The sequence below is a fragment of the Saccopteryx bilineata genome, chromosome 1, assembly GCF_036850765.1.
Source record: "Saccopteryx bilineata isolate mSacBil1 chromosome 1, mSacBil1_pri_phased_curated, whole genome shotgun sequence".
Lineage (NCBI taxonomy): Eukaryota > Metazoa > Chordata > Mammalia > Chiroptera > Emballonuridae > Saccopteryx > Saccopteryx bilineata.
Window position 1 is genome coordinate 198,838,186 of NC_089490.1, and position 20,630 is coordinate 198,858,815.

General features: G+C 38.3%; 1 protein-coding gene across 5 annotated transcripts in view; it reads right to left on the reverse strand.

The window, feature by feature from the left end:
- Positions 1-20,630, reverse strand: part of LARP1B (La ribonucleoprotein 1B) — a 113,703-nt gene that overhangs the window by 26,838 nt on the left and 66,235 nt on the right. For 4 of the 5 annotated variants that reach the window (XM_066233297.1, XM_066233305.1, XM_066233289.1 and 1 more), the window contains one exon: positions 12,497-12,620. The exons of the other annotated variant lie outside the window; for it this stretch is intronic. In XM_066233297.1, coding sequence (XP_066089394.1) covers positions 12,497-12,620 — 124 coding nt within the window. The remainder of the gene's footprint in view (positions 1-12,496; positions 12,621-20,630) is intronic. 5 annotated transcript variants of the gene reach the window in all.

A 20,630-nucleotide genomic window follows, 5' to 3' on the forward strand; every position in this document is an offset into this window, starting at 1 on the left:
CCTGATTTTATGCCTCTGCATTTTATCCCTTTAGTGTTTATTTTTATATCATCCCATTAGATGCTAAGGCCAAGTCCCAGTGCTTCCCTGAAAGCAAGGGCCACAATTTAATATTCATACATTACCATACAATCTAGTAATCACCCTCCTCAGTGCTTACCCAAAGAAGCTGAAAACTTATGTCCACACACAAAGAGCACCTAGGAAAACATAAATCCAGCCTCCAAACGACTGATCAACTTAACCAAATTGTGTTAATGCTGTTTTTCCTTGTACCAAAAAAAAAATCATGTATAAAAATATGATCCCACACTGAAATATATATAAAATCCAGTGTCTTTGTAAAGCTCCAGGAGCAATAACAACCCAGAAATAGTAAGGTTCCTAGCAATCAGACTATGGTTTCTAAATTCCATTTCCCACTGACCTGGTCTTTTACAGAAAGTCTGGAGCATAAAGTATAACTTGAGCCTAGGAAATCTTGAGCCAGACAGCAATGAGATTAATAGAGAAAATACAAGCTTAGGTCATGAGGACACAAAAGAAAACTTTAGGAGACCCCACCAGTAAAATAAAGTGATCTGACCACTAAAAACCATGACTGAAATGAATTAAACACATCAAATAAGTAAGCTCCACAAGTTCATAATGGCACTTTAAACTTTAATAGTATTTGTAGTTTGCTGAGGCACCAACTCATTATTCTGAAAATTGATATAGATCGAATAAAAAAAGTATTTACCATTCCTTTCCTGTAAAAATTGAGTATCAGCATAACCAAAACATTGATAAAAGAATACTGGTTAAAGAACTGAAGAAATACAGAAAGGATGATAGAAAAAGACTACTGTAAGACTGCACTTAACATCATTGATAGGTTCTGAAACTTTAATTGATACAACATATAAGAAAACCAATTTTATCACAGGCTAACTGATAAAACAAGAGTTAAGTTCCTATGGCATCTTATCAACATTACAAAAAATAATGTAATTTCATGTTGAATGAAATTACATTATTCAAGGACCTGCTGTTTGTTGTAACTTTAATGTTGCAGTAGAAGATCTAGGAAATATTTATCACTGACTGCTTAAAACTATTTGGCAAAATGATTATTTATCTTTTCCCCCATTTAATAAAATGTTGAAAGGAAATTCAACACCAAAGACAAGATACATGAAAAAAATAATTGATAACCTGGACGGGATGCCATTAAAATAAAAAATGTCTGCTCTGCAAATGACACTAAGAGAATGATGAGAAGACAAGCCACAGATTGAGAGAAAGTATTTATATTTGCAAAGACACAGCTGAGAAAGAACTGTTACCCAAAGTAAACAAAGAACTCTTAACTCAACAAGAAGACAAATATCCCAATTTAAAAAGTGAGACCAAGATCTGAACAGATATATTAAAGAAGATATACAAATAGCAAATAAGCAATAAAACTCCACATCCTATGTCATTAGGGAAATGCAAATTAACACAAGATACCACACATATGTCAGAATGGCCAAAATCCAGAACACTGACAACACTAAATGCTGATGAGGATGTGAAGCAATGAGGAACTCTCTCATTCATTGGTGGTGGAAAGAAAAAATAGTACAGCCAGTATGGAAGACAGTTTGGTGGTTTCTCACAAAACTAAACATACACTTACCATACAATCTAGTAATCACCCTTCTTAGTATTTACCCAAAGGAGCTGAAAACTTATGTCCACACAAAAACCTGCGCATGAATGTTTATAGCTGCCCTATTTATAATTGCCCAAACTTGGAAGCAAGCAGAATGTCCTTCAGTCGGTGAATGGATAAATTGTGGTACATTCAGACAATGGAATATTATGCAGTGCTAAAAAGAAACGAGCTATCAAGCCATGAAAAGATGTGATGGAACCTCAAATGCATATTATTAACTGTAAGAATCCAATCTGAAAAGGCTACATACTGTATGAGTCCAACTAATAAACACTCTAGAAATGGAAAACTGAGGAGATAGTAAAAAGATGTATGATTTCCTGGGGTTTGGGGGGGCATGAATAGATAAAACAGAGAGGATTTTTAGGGCAGTAAAACTATTCTGCATGAGAATATCATGGTAGGTACATGTCATTTTATATATATATATACAAATATATATCTCAAAACCCAATGGATGTACATCACCAAGAGTGAAACCTAAGTAAATTAAAGACTTGGAGTGATTTTTAGAGCAGAGAAAATACTAGGTATGATACAGTAATAATGGACACAAGTCATTATAAATTTGTCCAAACCTATAGAATGTGCAACCCCTAGAATAAGTGCTAATTCAAACTGCGGTCTTGGGTGACTATGACGTGTGGATGTAAGCTCATTGGTTGTAACCAGTGTACCACACACCAATGCAAAATGTTGCTATGGAGAAGCGAGACCCTTCACCAGATGGGTGATGACCTTGCAAGTTGTGGGCTTGGAGTACATGGGAAATATCTGTGCCTTCCTCTTAATTCTGCTGTGAGCCTAAAACTAACCTAAAAAAATAAAATGCCTTTAAAAAGAAAGTTGAAGGGAATGTTTATGATGAATGGATCAGGCTATTAATATCAATCAAAACATCAGTAAAAGTCAACCCGAAAGACATTATACAATGCAACAGGAAGTAAACTCCTCCTAAGAAACAGTCTTAGCCACCAGAAAAGTAAAAATCCTGAATATACTAAATCCTCTATTTTTAAATACCAGTTCATAAACAGAAACAGAAAAAGTAAATATTAAATGATATGAAGATACAATCAAGGAAATCTGAAGAAACCCAATGACAAATTAACCAGTTTCTTTGACACATCACTGGCATAGAAAAAGGAAGAGGAATGACTATAGACTAAGAGCGACTTAATGGTCCTATTGATCAAATGCAATGTGTGTACCTTATCTGGTCCTGATTCAAACAACAAATTTCAAAAAGATATATTTCATACAATCAGGAATAACTAAACATAAACTGGGTGGTAGATTGTATTATGGAATTAATGCTAATTTTATGTGAAATAATGGTGTCATAAAAATTTATACATATAACAGTTTATAATATTTATAGAAACAAGCATATGATGTTTGAGATTCAATATGAAATACCAGAAACAGATGGGGAACACAGTACAGATAAAAAAAGAATATCAAACTATTGACCTTGTTGAGATTAAGTGAGAGAGGTACGTGAGAGTTCATTACACAACTTTCCTTGCTTAAATTTATATCTCAAGATTTTCCTATTAAAAAGTTAAGGTTTATTTAAGTTTTACATTTATTTTTAATCAGGTTTAATTCAGTGTAAATTTTATCCATTTATAGAGTACTTTTGTTATTTCAAGAGAAGTACTTTATAGAATTTTTATAGCATTATCATATACCAATTCACAATATTGACATTATTAAAAAGCAATTAAGACAATAATAGTTATAAAGATATTTATAGTAGATAAAAATTTTATTACTAGAAATATAAGTAATTACGGAACAAGAATATATTATATTTTTATCAACCACACAAGCCTCAAATGGCATATGAGTATCATCTAGATATAGCTTTTTAATCAAAATCATGGGATACCTCTTGCACCTGAATGTTCAAAATAGCATTTTTCATAATGGCCAAAACTTTAAAAAGTCCAAATATTCATCAACTGGATAAACAAAATGTGTTATGTCCATACTGTAGAATGTTATTTAGCAATAAAAAGGAGCAAAGTACTGATATAAGCCACAACATGGATCAACCTCAAAAATATTATATTAAATTAAAAGAAGGAAGAGACATTATTCCATTTATATAAAATTTCTAGAAAGTACAAAAACATGCAGACAGAAAGCAGGTCACTGGTAACTTCAGACTGGAGTTGAGTGTTGAGGCTGACTGCAAATCATCACTAGGGAACTTTTTGGCATGATGGCATTGTCCAAACTGAATGTGGTGCTGGTGTACAACTATACAAATTAACCAAAATTCATCAAACTATACACTTAATGTGGGTTAATTTTATAGAATGCAAATTATGTCCCCCCCAAAGCTGTAAAAACAAAAGACTAGGTCATCTGCTCTGTAGGGAAGCTCAGTTGTGATGGTTTATGTGTACCACACAGTTTCCACTAAAATCAGAGAAGACTGACAGACAGTTCAGATGACTAGGACAGAGCACTGATTTTCTAAGTGGTACCTGGGAACTTGTTAGAAATACACATTCTTTGGTCCCATATCAACTTACTAAACCAGAAACGCTGGGTACAAAATCTGTTAATTGGTTTCAACAAGCTTTACAGGTGCATCCGATACTTCCTAAAGTTTTAATCTAGTGGACTAAGAGGTGTTCTACTCAAGATTTTCCAAAATTTATTGCTAGTAAATGAAATCATTGCACAGCTCTATATCTGGACCATATAAAGCTTGTCCACAGTCCTTCCTGTCATTACAGACAGGGATTGCTTTTATAAAAACAGAACAGACTATTACACTGTTTGTGTTGAATGAAGGCTGATAAAAAAAAATGCTACATGACAACTGGCACTTTATTATTATTATTTATTTTTATTTTTATTTTTTTTGTATTTTTCTGCAGTTGGAAATGGGGAGGCAGTCAGACAGACTTCCGCATGCGCCCAACCGGGGTCCACCTGGCATGCCCACCAGGGGGCGATGCTCTGCTCATCTGGGGCGTTGCTCTACTGCAACCAGAGCCATTCTATTCTAGCGCCTGAGGCAGAGGCCATGGAACCATCCTCAGTGCCCGGGCCAACTTTGCTCCAATGGAGCCTTGGCTGCGGGAAGGGAAGAGAGAGACAGAGAGGAAGGAGAGGGGGAGGGGTGGAGAAGCAGATGGGCGCCTCTCCTGTGTGCCCTGGCGTGCAGGAGTCCCGGGAATCGAACCCGGGACTCCTGCACGCCAGGCTGATGCTCTACCACTGAGCCAACCGGCCAGGGCCCTATTATAATTTTTAATAAATAAAATGCCACTGAAGCAGAACTAAGAAAAGTTTTCTATAAAGCCAGATATTAATATTTTTGGCTTTTTTAGCCATAAAGTCTCCGTTGAAACTGCTCAACCCTGCCATGGCAGCACAGCCATAGAGCAAGTATAATGAGGGGTGTGGGCAGATTACCTGACAATTTTCCAGTTTGGGTCTATAGATAATAATCTTCCAATCCCTGAACCAGAGAAATTAGACACCTATGGATTCATTTTGCATGCCAAAAAGGATCATTATAACTATGTTTCATGTCTTCAATAAAGTAGAAGTAGGAACATATCAAAAAGAGATACAGAAAATTTAAAAAAGAACCCAAACTTCTAGAAAAGAAAAACACAACATGTGAAATAAAAAATAAAAAAAAACCAACATGACCTATCTTGACACAGTGGATAAAGCTGGAACACTGAGGCCACCAGTTCAAAACCCTGGGCTTGCCTGGTCAAGACACAGATGGGAGTTGATGCTTCCTGCTCCTCCCTCCTTCACTCTTCTTTCTCTCTCTAGCTCTATCTTCTCTCTAAAATAAATAGTCTTAAAAATAATAATTAAAAAAAAGATGAGTATAAAAAATAGATTTAACACTGCAGAAAAAAAGAGCCTAATGAACTTGAAGACAAAGAAGAAGAAATTACCCAAAACACAGAGAAAAAGAGACCAAAAAAAATAAAAGTGAGTGAGCACCGGTGAGCTATGAGACTTTAGCCTAGGACACATGTAAGTGGGGTCTTAAAGGAGGAAAGAGAAAAAAAGTACAAAAAGATATATAATTTTTTAAATTTAAAATAATGGCTAAAAAATTTTCAATTTGATTGAAAATATATATATTAACACATTGATCCAAAACTAAAGTCTAAAGCACAAGAACATGAAGAAAATTATACCAAGGCAATCACAATTAAACTGCTTACAGTAATAAAGAAAAAATATTAAAAGAAGCCAGAATTAATAGCATTTATCTAAACTAAACAACAAAGAAAAAAACAACTGGGAAAAATTACCCTAGCCTCAGGAGGACAACCACAAAAGGTCCAGGAGGGGGAAAAGAGTGCAGAGATAAAAAAATTTTCAAAGATAAAATAGCACAGACACTGATCACACTCTAATTGCTGAAAAATTAAGATAAATAAAAATTCTTGAAAGTAGCTAGAGAAAAGTAACTCATTATGTGTAAGGAAACAATCTGAATGACTTTTTAAAAAAATGACAAAGCATGAAGGCCAGAGAAGTGACATTATAGTTGTAAAGAGAAGAGAGGAGAATGCAGTTCTTCCAGAATTATACAACCAGTGAAGACATCCTTTGCGAATGAAGGTCAAATAAAGACTTCATCAGATGCTAAGATAAATCATAGCAGATATATACTAAAAAATTGCTAAAGAATGTACTTCAGATAGAAGAAAATGATACCAGAAGGAAACTTCACAAAATAGAGTAAGAATGATAGAAATGGTAAAAAAATCTTTTTTATATATAAATAAAAAATTTAAATCTGTATATATAAATATAAATAAACAGATTATTCTCCTTTTAAGTTCTTTGAAACATACAAGATAATTACAAGTAAAAAATATAATGCCTAATGAAATTTTCAATGTATGAATAAATAATATGACTATAGCATAAAAAACCTATATGGATATTAAGTTTCTACATTTCTAGTGAAGCAGTAAAATATTAATTCTAAATGAACTATGAAAAGCGTGTATTTTGCAAGCTCTAGACCAGGGGTCCCCAAACTATGGCCCACGGGCCACATGCAGCCCCCTGAGGCCATTTATTCGCCCCGCCGCACTTCCAGAAGGGGCACCTCTTTCATTGGTGGTCAATGAGCGGAGCATAATTCCCACTGAAATACTGATCAGTTTGTTGATTTAAATTTACTTGTTGTTTATTTTAAATATTGTATTTGTTCTCATTTTGTTTTTTTACTTTAAAATAAGATATGTGCAGTGTGCATAGGGATTTGTTCATAGTTTTTTTTATAGTCCGGCCCTCCAACGGTCTGAGGGACAGTGAACTGGCCCCCTGTGTAAAAAGTTTGGGGACCCCTGCTCTAGACCAACCTCTAAAAACAATACACGAAACAGATATATGTGGCCAAACTCACCATAGATAAAGTAAAATGCCAAAAAAAATTATTACAAATTACCCAGAGGGCAGAAAATGGAAACAGAAACAAAACAGAGAGAACAAAAACTGAATAGTAATAGTGGATCTAAATCCAAACATATCAATAATTACATTAATTATATATAGTCTAAACACACCAATTAAAAAACAGATTGTCAGATTAAATTTTATTTATTTATTTATTTATTTAAGCAAGAAAGACAGGCAGACAGGGATAGACAGAAAGAAAGGGAGAGAGATGAGAAGCATCAACTCGTATTTGTGGCATCTTAACTGTTCATTGATTGCTTTCTCATATGTGCCTTGACGGGGGGTTCCAGCTGAGCCAGTGACTCCTTGCTCAAGCCAGCAACCTCAGGCTGCAGGCCAGTGACCTTTGGGCTCGAGCCAGCAATTCCATGCTCAAGCTGGTGAGCCCGCATTCAGGCCGGTGACCTTGGGGTCTCAAACCTGGGCCCTCTGTGGCCCAGGCCAACATTCTATTCCCTTGCGTCACCTCCTGATAAGGCTGTCAGATTACATTTTAAACACATGCTTTTAACATATGTATGCTTTTAACTATATACTTTTAACATATATAACATGTTTCTATATATAAAATCTATAACATATATAACAAATATAATGAAATAAGTTAAAAGTAAAAGAGTGGACAAAGATACACCATATGCCATGCAAAGGGTAACCAAGAGAAAGCTGGAAAGGCTATGTCAAAATCATATAAACTAGATTTAAAAGCAAAGAAAATCACCAAGGAAAAAAAAGGACAATTTATACTAATTAAAAGGTAAACGCATTAAGAGCACACAATAAATCTAAGGGTGTAGTACACCTAACAAGAGCTTCAAAATAATAAAGCAATGACTGTTTTAACTTGAAGGAAAAATAGACAAATCTGCAGTTATAGAAGGAGACTTCAATACCTCTCTCAGGAATAGAGGTAGTAGACAAAATATCAGCAAGGAAATACCACCAATCAACTGATTCTAACAGATATTTACAGAACACTCCAGTGAAAAACAACAGAATAAATATTCTTGTTAAAGGCACATGAAACATTCACCAAGGCAGGCCATACTGTGAGTCATAAAGTAAACCTTTACAAATTTAAAAGAATTTAAATCATGCTAAGGATGTTCTCTGATAATGATGGGATTAAACTATATATCAGTAAGATTGATAACAGAAAGATAGGAAAATTTCCAATCACTTGAAAATTAAACAATACATTCCTAAATAACCCATGGATCGAAGAAGTTTCAAGAGAAATGAGAATATTTTGAAATGAAGAAAAATTAAAACATTAAAATTTGTGAAATACAGTTAAAACAGTGCTTAAAGGAAATAATACATGATTAAATGCCTGTAACAGAAAAAGTCTCACATCAGTTATTTAAACTTCTCTCCTAACCTGACCAAGTAGTGGAGCAGCAAATACAGTGTTGGCCTGGGATGCTTAGAACCCAGGTTCGAGATCCCGAGGTCGACAGCTTGAGTGCAGGCTTACCAGCTTGAGTGCGGGGTTGCTGGCTTGAGTGTGGAGTCATAGACATGACTCCATGGTCACTAGCTTCAGCCCAAAGGTTCCTGGCTTGAAGCCCAAGGTCGCTGACTTGAGTCTAAGGTAGCTATCTTGAGCAAGGAGTCCCTTGCTCTGCTGGAGTCCCCCAAAACAATCTCGCTTCTTCAACAATAAATAGCAAAGAAAAACAACAATATGAACCTATGGACTAAAAGAGCCATTAACAACCTATTGCAATATTTGGAATTTATATGGATTGCATTGTTGTTGTTTTTTTAAATATGATGAATGAGGAAATTCGAAAACTAAGTATTTGATATTAAGAAATTACTGTTAATTTCAGGTGTGATAATGGTATTGTGTTATTTATGTTAAAAGAGACAGTCCTTATAACAGTATTTTTAAAGACATGTCCAGAAATACGTAGGGATGAAAATATGAATAGTAAGATTGAGAGTTTGCTTCAAAAGAATACAATGCCACAGGCACAGAAAAGTGGAGTCAAAATGAAACAAAACAGGCTCTGGCATGACAGCAGTTGAGGTTAGGTAATGAGTACATGGGCTTTCACTGTGTAATTTCCTCTATCTGTGTATATGTTTGAAGCTTCCAAATCAAAAGTTGTTCTTGCCTGACCTGTGGATAGAGCAAGGGTCTGGAACTTATGGCTCGCGAGCCAGATACGGCTCTTTTGATGGCTGCATCTGGCTTGCAGACAAATATTTAATAAAAAAAAAAACGTTAAAAATATAAAATATTCTCATGTATTACAATGCATTCATTTCCTACTGCTCATGTTCATGGATGCAGGTGGCTGGAGCCAATCACAGCTGTCCTCCGGGACAACACCAAATTTTTATTGGATAATGCGTAATGTACACAGGTCGTTGTGAGGTCAGGAAGTAGACTTCCCTCCTTTTAATCAAGTAGTCAGCTAGCTAACTGCAGAAACCCTTTTGACGAAGATGATGGCTAAAAGAAAAAAAAGATGAGGAGTATCGTACTTTTCAGCAGGAATGGACAGAGGAATTCACCTTTGTGGAGAGAGCAGGTTCTGCAGCATATCTAATATGCAATGATAAAATTGTATCAATGAAACGGTCAAATATAAAGCGGCACTTCAACACAAGCCATACTACATTTGCATCAAAATATCCAGCGGGGGACAGCAGGAAGAAAGCATGTCAAGAGTTACTATGCATAGTACAAGCTAGTCAGCAGCAACTCTGTGTTTGGACCCAACAAGGTGACTGGAATTTGGCTGGCTTTGCTGGTGCTTTAGCAATTGTGAGAAACAGAAAGCCATTCACAGATGGGGAGTATGCCAAAACATTCATGCTTGATGTTGCCAATGAACTTTTTGATGACTTTTCAGATAAAGAAGATAATCAAATGAATAAAAGACATGCCTCTGTCAGCAAGAACTGTTCAGGATCATACCATCATGATGGCAAATCAAATTGAGGCAACACTAGTGAAGGACATAAATGCAGCACCATTCTTTTCTCTCACTTTGGATGAGTCAACAGATGTCAGCCATTTATCCCAGTTCAGCATGATTGCAAAGTATGCTGTCGGTGACACACTACGTGAGGAATGTCTTGCTTGTTTTGCCTATGAAAGAGACAACAAGAGGGGAGGATTTACTCAAGTCTTTCACTGAGTTCGCTAAAGAAAAAAATCTACGGATGGATAAACTTATTTTGGTGTATACTGATGGTGCTCCGTGCATGGTGGGGAGAAACAGAGGATTCATAGCGCTTCTCTGTGAACATGAAAAGAGACCCATCCTAAGTTTTCACTGATCCTACATCAGGAGGCGCTTTGTGCTCAGATGTGTGGCAAGCAGCTTGGTGAGGTGATGTCGCTGGTGATTCGTGTGGTCAACGTTATTGTTGCCCGAGCTTTAAATGATGCCAGTTTAAAACACTGCAGGATGAAGTTGAGAATAATTATCCTGGTCTGCTTCTGCACAGCAATGTGCGTTGGTTGTCAAGAGGGAAGCTGCTCAGCCATTTCACAGATTGTCTGAGCGAAATCTGGACTTTTCTTGAAATGAAAAACGTCAAGCATCCTGAGTTAGCTAACACTGAGTGGCTCCTGAAGTTCTACTATCTCATGGACATGACTGAACATCTGAACCAGCTCAATGTGAAAATGCAAGGTGTTGGAAATACAGTCTTATCCCTTCAATAAGCAGTGTTTGCATTTGAAAACAAGCTGGAACTCTTCATTGCAGACATCGAAACAGGTCATTTACTACACTTTGAAAAACTGGGAGAGTTTAAAGATGCATGTACAGCAAGTGACCCTGCTCAACATCTTGATCTCCAGCAGCTAGCAGGCTTCACATCTAATCTCCTGCAGTCATTCAAAGCGCACTTTGGAGAATTTCGTGAGCGCACTCGTCTTTTTAAATTCAGCACCCATCCACACGAGTGTGCAGTGGACAGCGCCGACCTGAGTTACATCCCCGGTGTCTCCGTCAGAGATTTTGAGCTACAAGCTGCTGACCTGAAGGCCTCAGACATGTGGGTGAATAAGTTCAAGTCACTGAATAAAGATTTGGAAAGACCTGCACAACAGCAAGCAGAGTTGGCGAGCAAACACAAGTGGGGAGAAATGAAAAAACTTCAGCCCATGGACCAGCTAATTGTCAAACTTGGAAATGCGCTTCCCGTCATAAACCACACACTGCAGCGTGTGAGTACTGCTGTACTGACAATGTTTGGCTCTATGTATGCATGTGAGCAGTCTTTCCCACATCTAAAGAACGTTAAGACCAACCTATAATCACGTTTAACAAATGGAAATCTTAACGCCTGCATGATGCTTAACCTCACCACGTATCAACCAGACTACAAAGCCATCAGCAAAACCATGCAGCACCAGAAGTAGCATTAATGGTTAAGAAGTACTTTATTCATCATTGGTTAGCAACAGCATAACAACGTTATTAAAAATAATTCAGGGACTTATTATACTTTAAAAGTGTTGGCCTTACATAAAATGCACACATTTACTTGTATTTAGTGTTAAACATATTGTATGGCTCTCATGGAATTACATTTTAAAATATGTGGCATTCATGGCTCTCTCAGCCAAAAAGGCTGTGAGAGCATAGACCTGGAATGCTGAGGTCGCCAGTTCGAGACCTCGGGCTTGCCCAGTCAAGGCACATATGAGAAGCAACCACGGATGCTTCCTGTTCCTTCCCCCTGTTTCTTTCTCTTTCTCTCTCTCAAATAAAGTCTTTCTTTAACCTGACTTCAGAAAATACTACAACAAAATCACCTACAATTTGCCTGAAAAAGTCAGATTAATTTTACGATTATTCCAAATGTGTTTACATTGTCATACAAAGCTAAGACCTTAAAACAAAAGAACGAGCTAGTGGAGTATTTTCACTATCAGCAGGTCAGTGAAAATTTTTCTGTATTTATGAAAGAGAATCATTCCTACAATTTCAAAATTAAAAGAAATATAAAAAGAACCAATCAATTTTTCCTACTTTTAAGTAAGCATCCAGGTTTGAGCGGACGACTCCTAGGTCAGTTTTGAAATTACCAGCCAATTCGCCAAGAGGAAGGTGGGACTCCAACTCTGTCAATTTACTACAAGGCTGTCTTACCAATTTTACAATCTATATATTTAGATCTCTACAGTATAATGTTTTGAAGTTCACCAAAAGATAAGTTAAAAATTGCACTTTAAAATTCTAGCATTTTACCAGATAACTAAACATTTTCAATAAATAAAGGAGCAAACTTTAACAACAACTTAGAACTGCTTTAACAGTATTCAGACAGTTGCACAAAAGCAGATGTACATACCTTGCCTGGACTGTGAAGGTGCTACAGGAACTTCTCGGTTTGGCTCAAAAGGAAGCTCAGGTGTTAGGTTTTCAAACTGCTCTTTACTAATGAGATTTAGCTTCTTAAAGTTCTCAACTTCTTGCTGAAGTGGAATGGAGGAATCTAATTACTAAACTGGCTAACAGCATAACCAACAGACAATAATTGACAACAATCGCAAAAAACGAGTTTTTAAAACAGGGATTAATTGCAACAAAATAAAAGATGTCTAATAAAGACTCTAGCATTCTACTTAACAACAATATTCAGAGTCTAAAGAGGCATAAAGAACCCTAAAATATTATGAATATTTTATAATTAAAATACATTAGAGGAGCATACATTCTAATCATCAGTTATTTGCTGAGCATTTACACACAGGACTACTAGGGAATTACAGAGGTTACTGAGTCATCTAATACATGTCCCTACCCTTAAGGAATTTACAAGTTCAACAGAAAGAAAGAATTACACACATAAAAATATGAGGCAGTATAAAAAAATATTAGGCAGGGGAGAAGACAAGATGGCGCTGGAGTAGGTGGACATACCAACAACCACCTCCCAGAACCAAAGTGGATTACAAACTAATTTTAAGAACTATCATCTGGAAAATCCAACTTTGGACAAAACTAAGAGGACTCTTCAACCAAGGAACACTGAAGAAGCCACACCAAGACTGGTAGAAAAAGCGGAAACACGGAGAAGGCTGTCCAGCTCCCAGGAGCGAACAGCAGCTGGGAGAGACTTGCGTGGCGGGAAGTGAGTTTAGCAGAGAGGGGAGGTCCTGAGTCCCAGGAACAAAGCCCCAGCCTGCAGCCTCAGAGCCTAGAAGAGGCATATGAACAGTATTAGCTGAAAACAAGTCAGGATACTGTTTGTGAGAAAGAGTCTGATTTCTCAAACCCAGGATTCTTCTTAAAGGGACCGCGCAGAACACCTCTCTCACAACCACTCACCCGGGGCTCTGGGGGACGGGAAGAGAGGAGAGGACTGGACTGGCAGGAAGAGAGTGTATGTAATCTAGGAGGACACAGGGAGAATCATTTTGGGAGACAGCTACCCTAACCCCTGGGACAAGTCACTCCCCAAGTCTGAAGTGAATATTTCTCCTGGAAACAGCAATACCAGCAAAGGGAAGCAGGACACCAGCCAAACAAGCTCTCCCGCGGCACTCAGAGCAGAGTCACTCAGAAGGAGGGAGCTTTTGGGTCTACAGTACCAAGTCTTAGGGTTGGAATTGCAGCGCTCGCACACCTCACGGCTGAGTGTTGCCAGAGGGTGGGCAGCAGTGGGACACAGAAGTGCAGTTCTGTCCACAAGGGTGGAAGCCGGCTGGCCACCACTGGGCTCAGGTGTGAGCTCAGTCTTGACTGGCTGGGGAGGAGAAGGCGTGCAAAAGCGATCAAGCCCAGCTGCCTACAGCCTGCAATCCAGCCTGCAGGAGAAGGGTGGGAACCCAGGAAGGCGTGGAGACCCACCCTTGAGCAAGGGCGCAGGAGCACAGCCTTGCCCCGCCCATGGAACTGAGGCTTGTGGCCTGACATGGGAGCTGGCTCCTCCCACAGAGATGGAGCCAAAACCCAGAACAGGCAGAGTCCCACTACTGAGCGTGGGCACGTAGTCCCGCCTGGCCTGTGGAGCCAAGGCTAGCAGTCATTCCATGAGCAGGCTCCTCCTGCAAGGGCGAGGCGAAAGCCCAGAAACAGGTGGAGACCCACAGCTGAGCAAAGGTGCTCACCACTGCCCTCAGGGCCGAGCATAACACCACCCACGGGGGCAGGCAAAGGCCAAGGCCAAGTCCACCAAGGCTTGTAGACCCGAGCACATGATCACAGCCACTCCCCATGAAAGAGAGGTGGAAACCACAGCAACAGCTCCAGTGGGAAGGCACCGGCAATGCCCTAACCCAAAAGCCCTAGGCAGCAACAGAAGAGGGGGTGGCGACCCTGCAGACAGACCATACCTAGGGAACAGAGGCCATACCCAGTGGACTCCAGAGGCCAAAACCTTCCTTTATACAGAGAAAATGCAAAGGCAGAGAAATGCAACACAAATGAACCAAGAGAAATCCCCAGAAAAGGACATGAATGAATCAGATATAACCAAATTACAAGATGCAGAGTTTAAAATAATGATTGTTAGGATGCGCAAAGATATTAAAACAACAATAGATGGTCACTACGAACACCTAAATAAAGAGATAGCAAATATAAAAAAGGACATTGAAATAATAAAAAAAGAATCAGTCAGAAATGACAAATACAATATCTGAAATAAAGAACACAATGGAAGGAATTAAAAGCAGGATGGATGAAGCGGAGAATCGAATCAGTGAGTTAGAGGACACAATAAATAAAGGCACAGAAGCAGAGCAGAAAAAAGAAAAGAGACTCAAAAAGTCTGAGGAAACTCTAAGAGAGCTCTGTGACAACATAAAGAGAAATAACATCCACATCACAGGGGTTCCTGTAGAAGAAGAGAAAGAACAAGGGACAGAGACTTTGTTCAAGCATATCATAGCTGAAAACTTCCCTCAGTTAAAGCAGGAAAAGATCTCACATGTTCAAGAAGCACAGAGAACTCCATTAAAGAGAAACCCAAAGAAAACAACACCAAGACACAACATAATTAAAATACCAAAGCTAAGTGATAAAGAGAAAATATTAAAACCTGCTAAAGAAAAAAAGACTATCACGAACAAAGGAGCCACCATAAGGATGACTTCCGACTTCTCAACAGAAACACGTGAGGCCAGGAGGGAATGGCAAGAAATAGTCAAAGTAATGCAGAACAAGAGCCTACAACCAAGACTACTTTATCCAGCATGGCTATCATTTAAAATTGAAGGAGAAATAAAAAGCTTTCCAGACAAAAAAAAACTCAAGAAATTCACTACAACCAAACCAAGGCTGTAAGAAATGCTAAGGGACTGTTGTAAACAGATCAAAGGAGAAAAAGAATATAGCAAAAGAGAAATACAGTTTTAAAGAATAAAATGGCAATAAACAATTACAAATCAATAATAACCTTAAATGTAAATGGATTCAATGATCCGATCAAAACACATAGAGTAGCTGCGTGGATAAGAAAACAGGACCCGGCCCTGGCCGGTTGGCTCAGCGGTAGAGCGTCGGCCTGGCATGCGGGGGACCCGGGTTCGATTCCCGGCCAGGGCACATAGGAGAAGCGCCCATTTGCTTCTCTACCCCCCCCCCTTCCTCTCTGTCTCTCTCTTCCCCTCCCGCAGCCAAGGCTCCATTGGAGCAAAGATGGCCCGGGCGCTGGGGATGGCTCCTTGGCCTCTGCCCCAGGCGCTAGAGTGGCTTTGGTCGTGGCAGAGCGACGCCCCAGAGGGGCAGAGCATCCCCCCTTGGTGGGCAGAGCATCGCCCCCTGGTGGGTGTGCCGGGTGGATCCCGGTCAGGCGCATGCGGGAGTCTGTCTGACTGTCTCTCCCCGTTTCCACCTTCAGAAAAATACAAAAAAAAAAAAAAAAAAGAAAAGAAAAGAAAAGAAAACAGGACCCATATATATGCTGTCTAAAAGAGACACACCTTAAATCAAAAGATGCACATAGACTGAAGATAAAAGGATGGAAAAAAATATTTCAAGCAAATGGAAATGAAAAAAAAGCTGGGGTAGCAATACTTATATCAGACAAAATAGACTTTAAAACAAAGACCATAGTTAGAGATAAAGAAGGTCACTGCATAATGATAAAGGGAGCAATCCAACAGGAAGATATAACTATTATAAATATCTATGCACCTAATATAGGAGCACCTAAATATATAAAGCAGACTTTGATGGATTTAAAGGGCAAGATCAACAGCAATACTATAATAGTAGGGGATTTCAATACCCCACTAACATCACTAGATAGAACCTCAAGAAAGAAAATTAACAAAGAAACAGACTTAAAGGACAATATTAGATCAACTCGATTTAATAAATATTTTCAGAACCTTTCACCCTAAAACAGCAGAATATACATTCTTTTCAAGCACTCATGGTACATTCTCTAGAATAGACCACATGTTAGGGCACAAAAGCGGTCTCAACAAATTTAAGAAGACTGAAATCGTATCAAGCACTTTCTCTGATCACAATGGCATTAAACTAGAAATCAACCATAACAGAAAAACTGAAAAATACTCAAACACTTGGAAACTAAATAGCATGTTATTAAATAACAAATGGATTAAGAAAGGAGCAAAGAAATTTAAAAATTCCTAGAAACAAACGATAATGAGCATACATCAACTCAAAATTTATGGAACACAGCAAAAGCAGTCCTGAGAGGGAAGTTCACAGCATTACAGGCATACCTCAAGAAGCTAGAAAAAGCTCAAATAAATAATTTGACCCTACATCTAAAAGAACTAGAAAAAGAACAGCAAGTAAAGCCCAGAGCTAATAGAAGGAAGGAAATAATAAAGATCAGAGCAGAAATAAATGACATAGAGGCTAAAGAAATAATACAGAGGATCAATGAAACCAGGAGCTAGTTCTTTGAAAAGGTAAACAAGATCAATGAACCTTTAACCAGACTTACCAAGAGAAAAAGAGAGAAGACTCAAATAAAATCAGAAATGAGAGTGCAGAAATAACAACTGACACAACAGAAATGCAAAATATTGTAAGAAAATACTATGAAGAGCTTTATGCCAAAAAACTAGACAACCTAGATGAAATGGACAAATTCCTTGAAAGATATAATCTTCCAATAATTAATCTGGAAGAATCAGAAAACCTAAACAGACCAATTACAACAAATGAGATTGAAACAGTCATCAAAAAACACCTAAAAAGGAAAAGTCCTGGGCCTGATGGCTTCACAAGTGAATTCTACCCAATATTCAAAGAACTAACTCCTATCCTTCTCAAGCTATTTCAAAAAATTCAAGAGGAAAGAAGGAAGACTTCCAAGCTCCTTTTATGAGGCGAGCATAATTCTGATTCCAAAACCAGGCAAAGACAACACAAAGAAAGAAAATTATAGGCCAATATCTCTAATGAATTTAGATGCTAAAATCCTCAACAAAATATTAGCAAACCGGATCCAGCAATATATGGAAAAAATCATACACCATGATTAAATGGGATTTATTCTGGGGAGGCAAGGCTGGTACAATATTCACAATTCAATCAATGTGATTCATCACATAAACAAAAGGAAGAAGAGAAACCACATGATAATTTCAATAGATGCAGAAAAAGCATTTGATAAAGTCCAGCACTCATTCATGAATAAAACTCTCAGCAAAGTGGGAATACAGGGAACATACCTCAACATGATAAAGGCCATCTATGACAAACCCACAGCCAACATCATTCTCAATGGGCAAAAATTAAAAGCAATACCCTTAAGATCAGGAACAAGGCAGGGGTGCCCCCTTTCATCACTCTTATTCAACATAGTTCTGGAAGTCCTAGCCACAGCAATCAGACAAGAAAAAGAAATAAAAGGCATCCAAATTGGAAAAGAAGAAGTAAAACTATCATTATTTGCAGATGATATGATATTGTATATAGAAAACCCTAAAGTCACAGTAAAAAAACTATTAGACCTGATAAATGAATTCAGCAAGGTGGCAGGATATAAAATTAATACTCAGAAATCAGAGGCATTTTTATACACTAACAATGAACTGTCAGAAAGAGAAATTAAGGAATCAATCCCCTTTACCATTGCAACCAAAAAAATAAAGTACCTAGGAATAAATTTAACCAGGGAGATTAAAGACTTCTACTCGGAAAATTATAAAACATTGATAAAAGAAATCAGGGAAGATACAAACAAGTTGAGGCATATACCATGCTCATGGTTAGGAAGAATAAACATCATTAAAATGTCTATATTACCCAAAGCAATTTATAAATTCAATGCAATACCGATTAAAATACCAATGACTTACTTCAAAGATATAGAACACATATTCCAAAAATTTATATGGAACCAAAAGAGAACACGAATAGCCTCAGCAATCTTGAAAAGGAAGAATAAAGTGGGAGGTATCACACTTCCTGATATCAAGTTGTATTATAAGGCCATTGTACTCAAAACAGCCTGGTACTGGCATAAGAACAGGCATATAGATCAATGAAACAGAACTGAGAACCCAGAAGTAAACCCACACTTCTATGGACAACTGATATTTGACAAAGGAGGTAAGAGCATACATTGGAGTAAAGACAAACTCTTTAACAAATGGTGTTGGGAAAATTGGACAGCTACCTGCAAAAAAATGAAACTAGAACACCAACTTAAACCATTCCCAAAAATAAACTCAAAATGAATAAAAGACTTAAATGTAAGCCATAAAACCATAAGCATCTTAGAAGAAAACATAAACAGTAAGCTCTCTGACATCTCTCGCAGCAATATATTTGCTGATTTGTCTCCACAGGCAAGTGAAATAAAAGACAGGATAAACAAATGGGACTTTATCAAACTAAAAAGCTTCTGCACAGCTAAAGACAATGAAAACAGAATAAAAAGACAAACTACACAATGGGAGAATATATTTGACAATGTGTCTGATAAGGGGTTAATAACCAAAAGTTATAAAGAACTTGTAAAACTTAATACCAGGAAGACAAACAATCCAATCCAAAATGGGAAAAGAAATGAATAGACACTTCTCCGAAGAGGACATACAGATGGCCAATAGGCATATGAAAATATGCTCAACATCACTAATCATTAGAGAAATGCAAATTAAAACCACAATGAGATATCACCTCACACCAGTCAGAATGGCACTCATCAACAAAACAACACAGAATAAGTGCTGGCGAGGATGTGGAAAAAGGGAAACCTCCTGCACTGCTGGTGGGAATGTAGACTGGTTCAGCCACTGTGGAAAAACAGTATGGAGATTCCTCAAGAAATTAAAAATCAAACTGCCTTTTGACCCAGCAATACCACTATTAGGAATATACCCCAAGAACACCATAATACTGTTTGAAAAGAAGAAATGCACCCCCATGTTTATGGCAGCATTTTTCACAATAGCAAAGATCTGAAAACAGTCCAAGTGTCCATCAGAGGACGAGTGGATTAAAAAGCTTTGATACACCGGCCCTGGCCGGTTGGCTCAGTGGTAGAGCGTCAGCCTGGAGTACAGAGAAGTCCAGGGTTCGATTCCCGGCCAGGGCACACAGGAGAAGCGCCCATCTGCTTCTCCACCCCTCCCCCTCTCCTTCCTGTCTGTCTCTCTCTTCCCCTCCCGCAGCCAAGGCTCCACTGGAGCGAAGATGGCCCGGGCGCTGGGGATGGCTCCTTGGCCTCTGCCCCAGGCGCTAGAGTGGCTCTGGTCGCGACAGAGCGACGCCCCCTGGTGGGCGTGCCAGGTGGATCCCAGTCGTGCGCATGTAGGAGTCTGTCTGTCTCTCCCTGTTTCCAGCTCCAGAAAAGTACAAAAAAAAAAAAAAAAAAAAAAAGCTTTGATACATATATACATGTGGAATACTAAGCCATAAGTAATGATGACATTGGATCTTTTACAACAACATGGATGGACCTTGATGACATTATACTGAGCGAAAGAAGTAAATCAGAAAAAACTAGGAACTATATGATTCCATACATAAGTGGGACATAAAAATGAGACTCAGGGACATGGACAACAGTGTTGGGGTTACAGGGTGGGGGGGAGGAAGAGGAGGGGGCTGGTGGAGGGGAGGAGCACAAAGAAAACGAGTTAGAAGGTGACAGAAGACAATTTTATCAATGTCACCCCATTAAAATAAATCAAAAAAAAAAAAAAGAATTTGTCTCACGGCTAATACAAGCAGTTCAAAGAATAGTTTAAGGATGCTAATTCTGCTTCTCAGGCCACATCCTGCGAAAGGGTCCCCAAGAAAATTGGTGATTTGGCTCCTCTGATTTTGCCAATTGGATTTTAAAAAATAGGTCAGGAATTCCCTGAAATGGAACTAACAATACATGGGCATAAATTTAAAGGACTTTTAGATACTGGAGCTGATGTATCTGTTATTGCTAAGCTACATTGGCCTCCTTCCTGGCCCACTCATGCAGCAGCCACAGAATTACAAGGTATAGGGCAGAGTAAATCCCCTCAACAAAGTTCTAGTTTTCTACATTG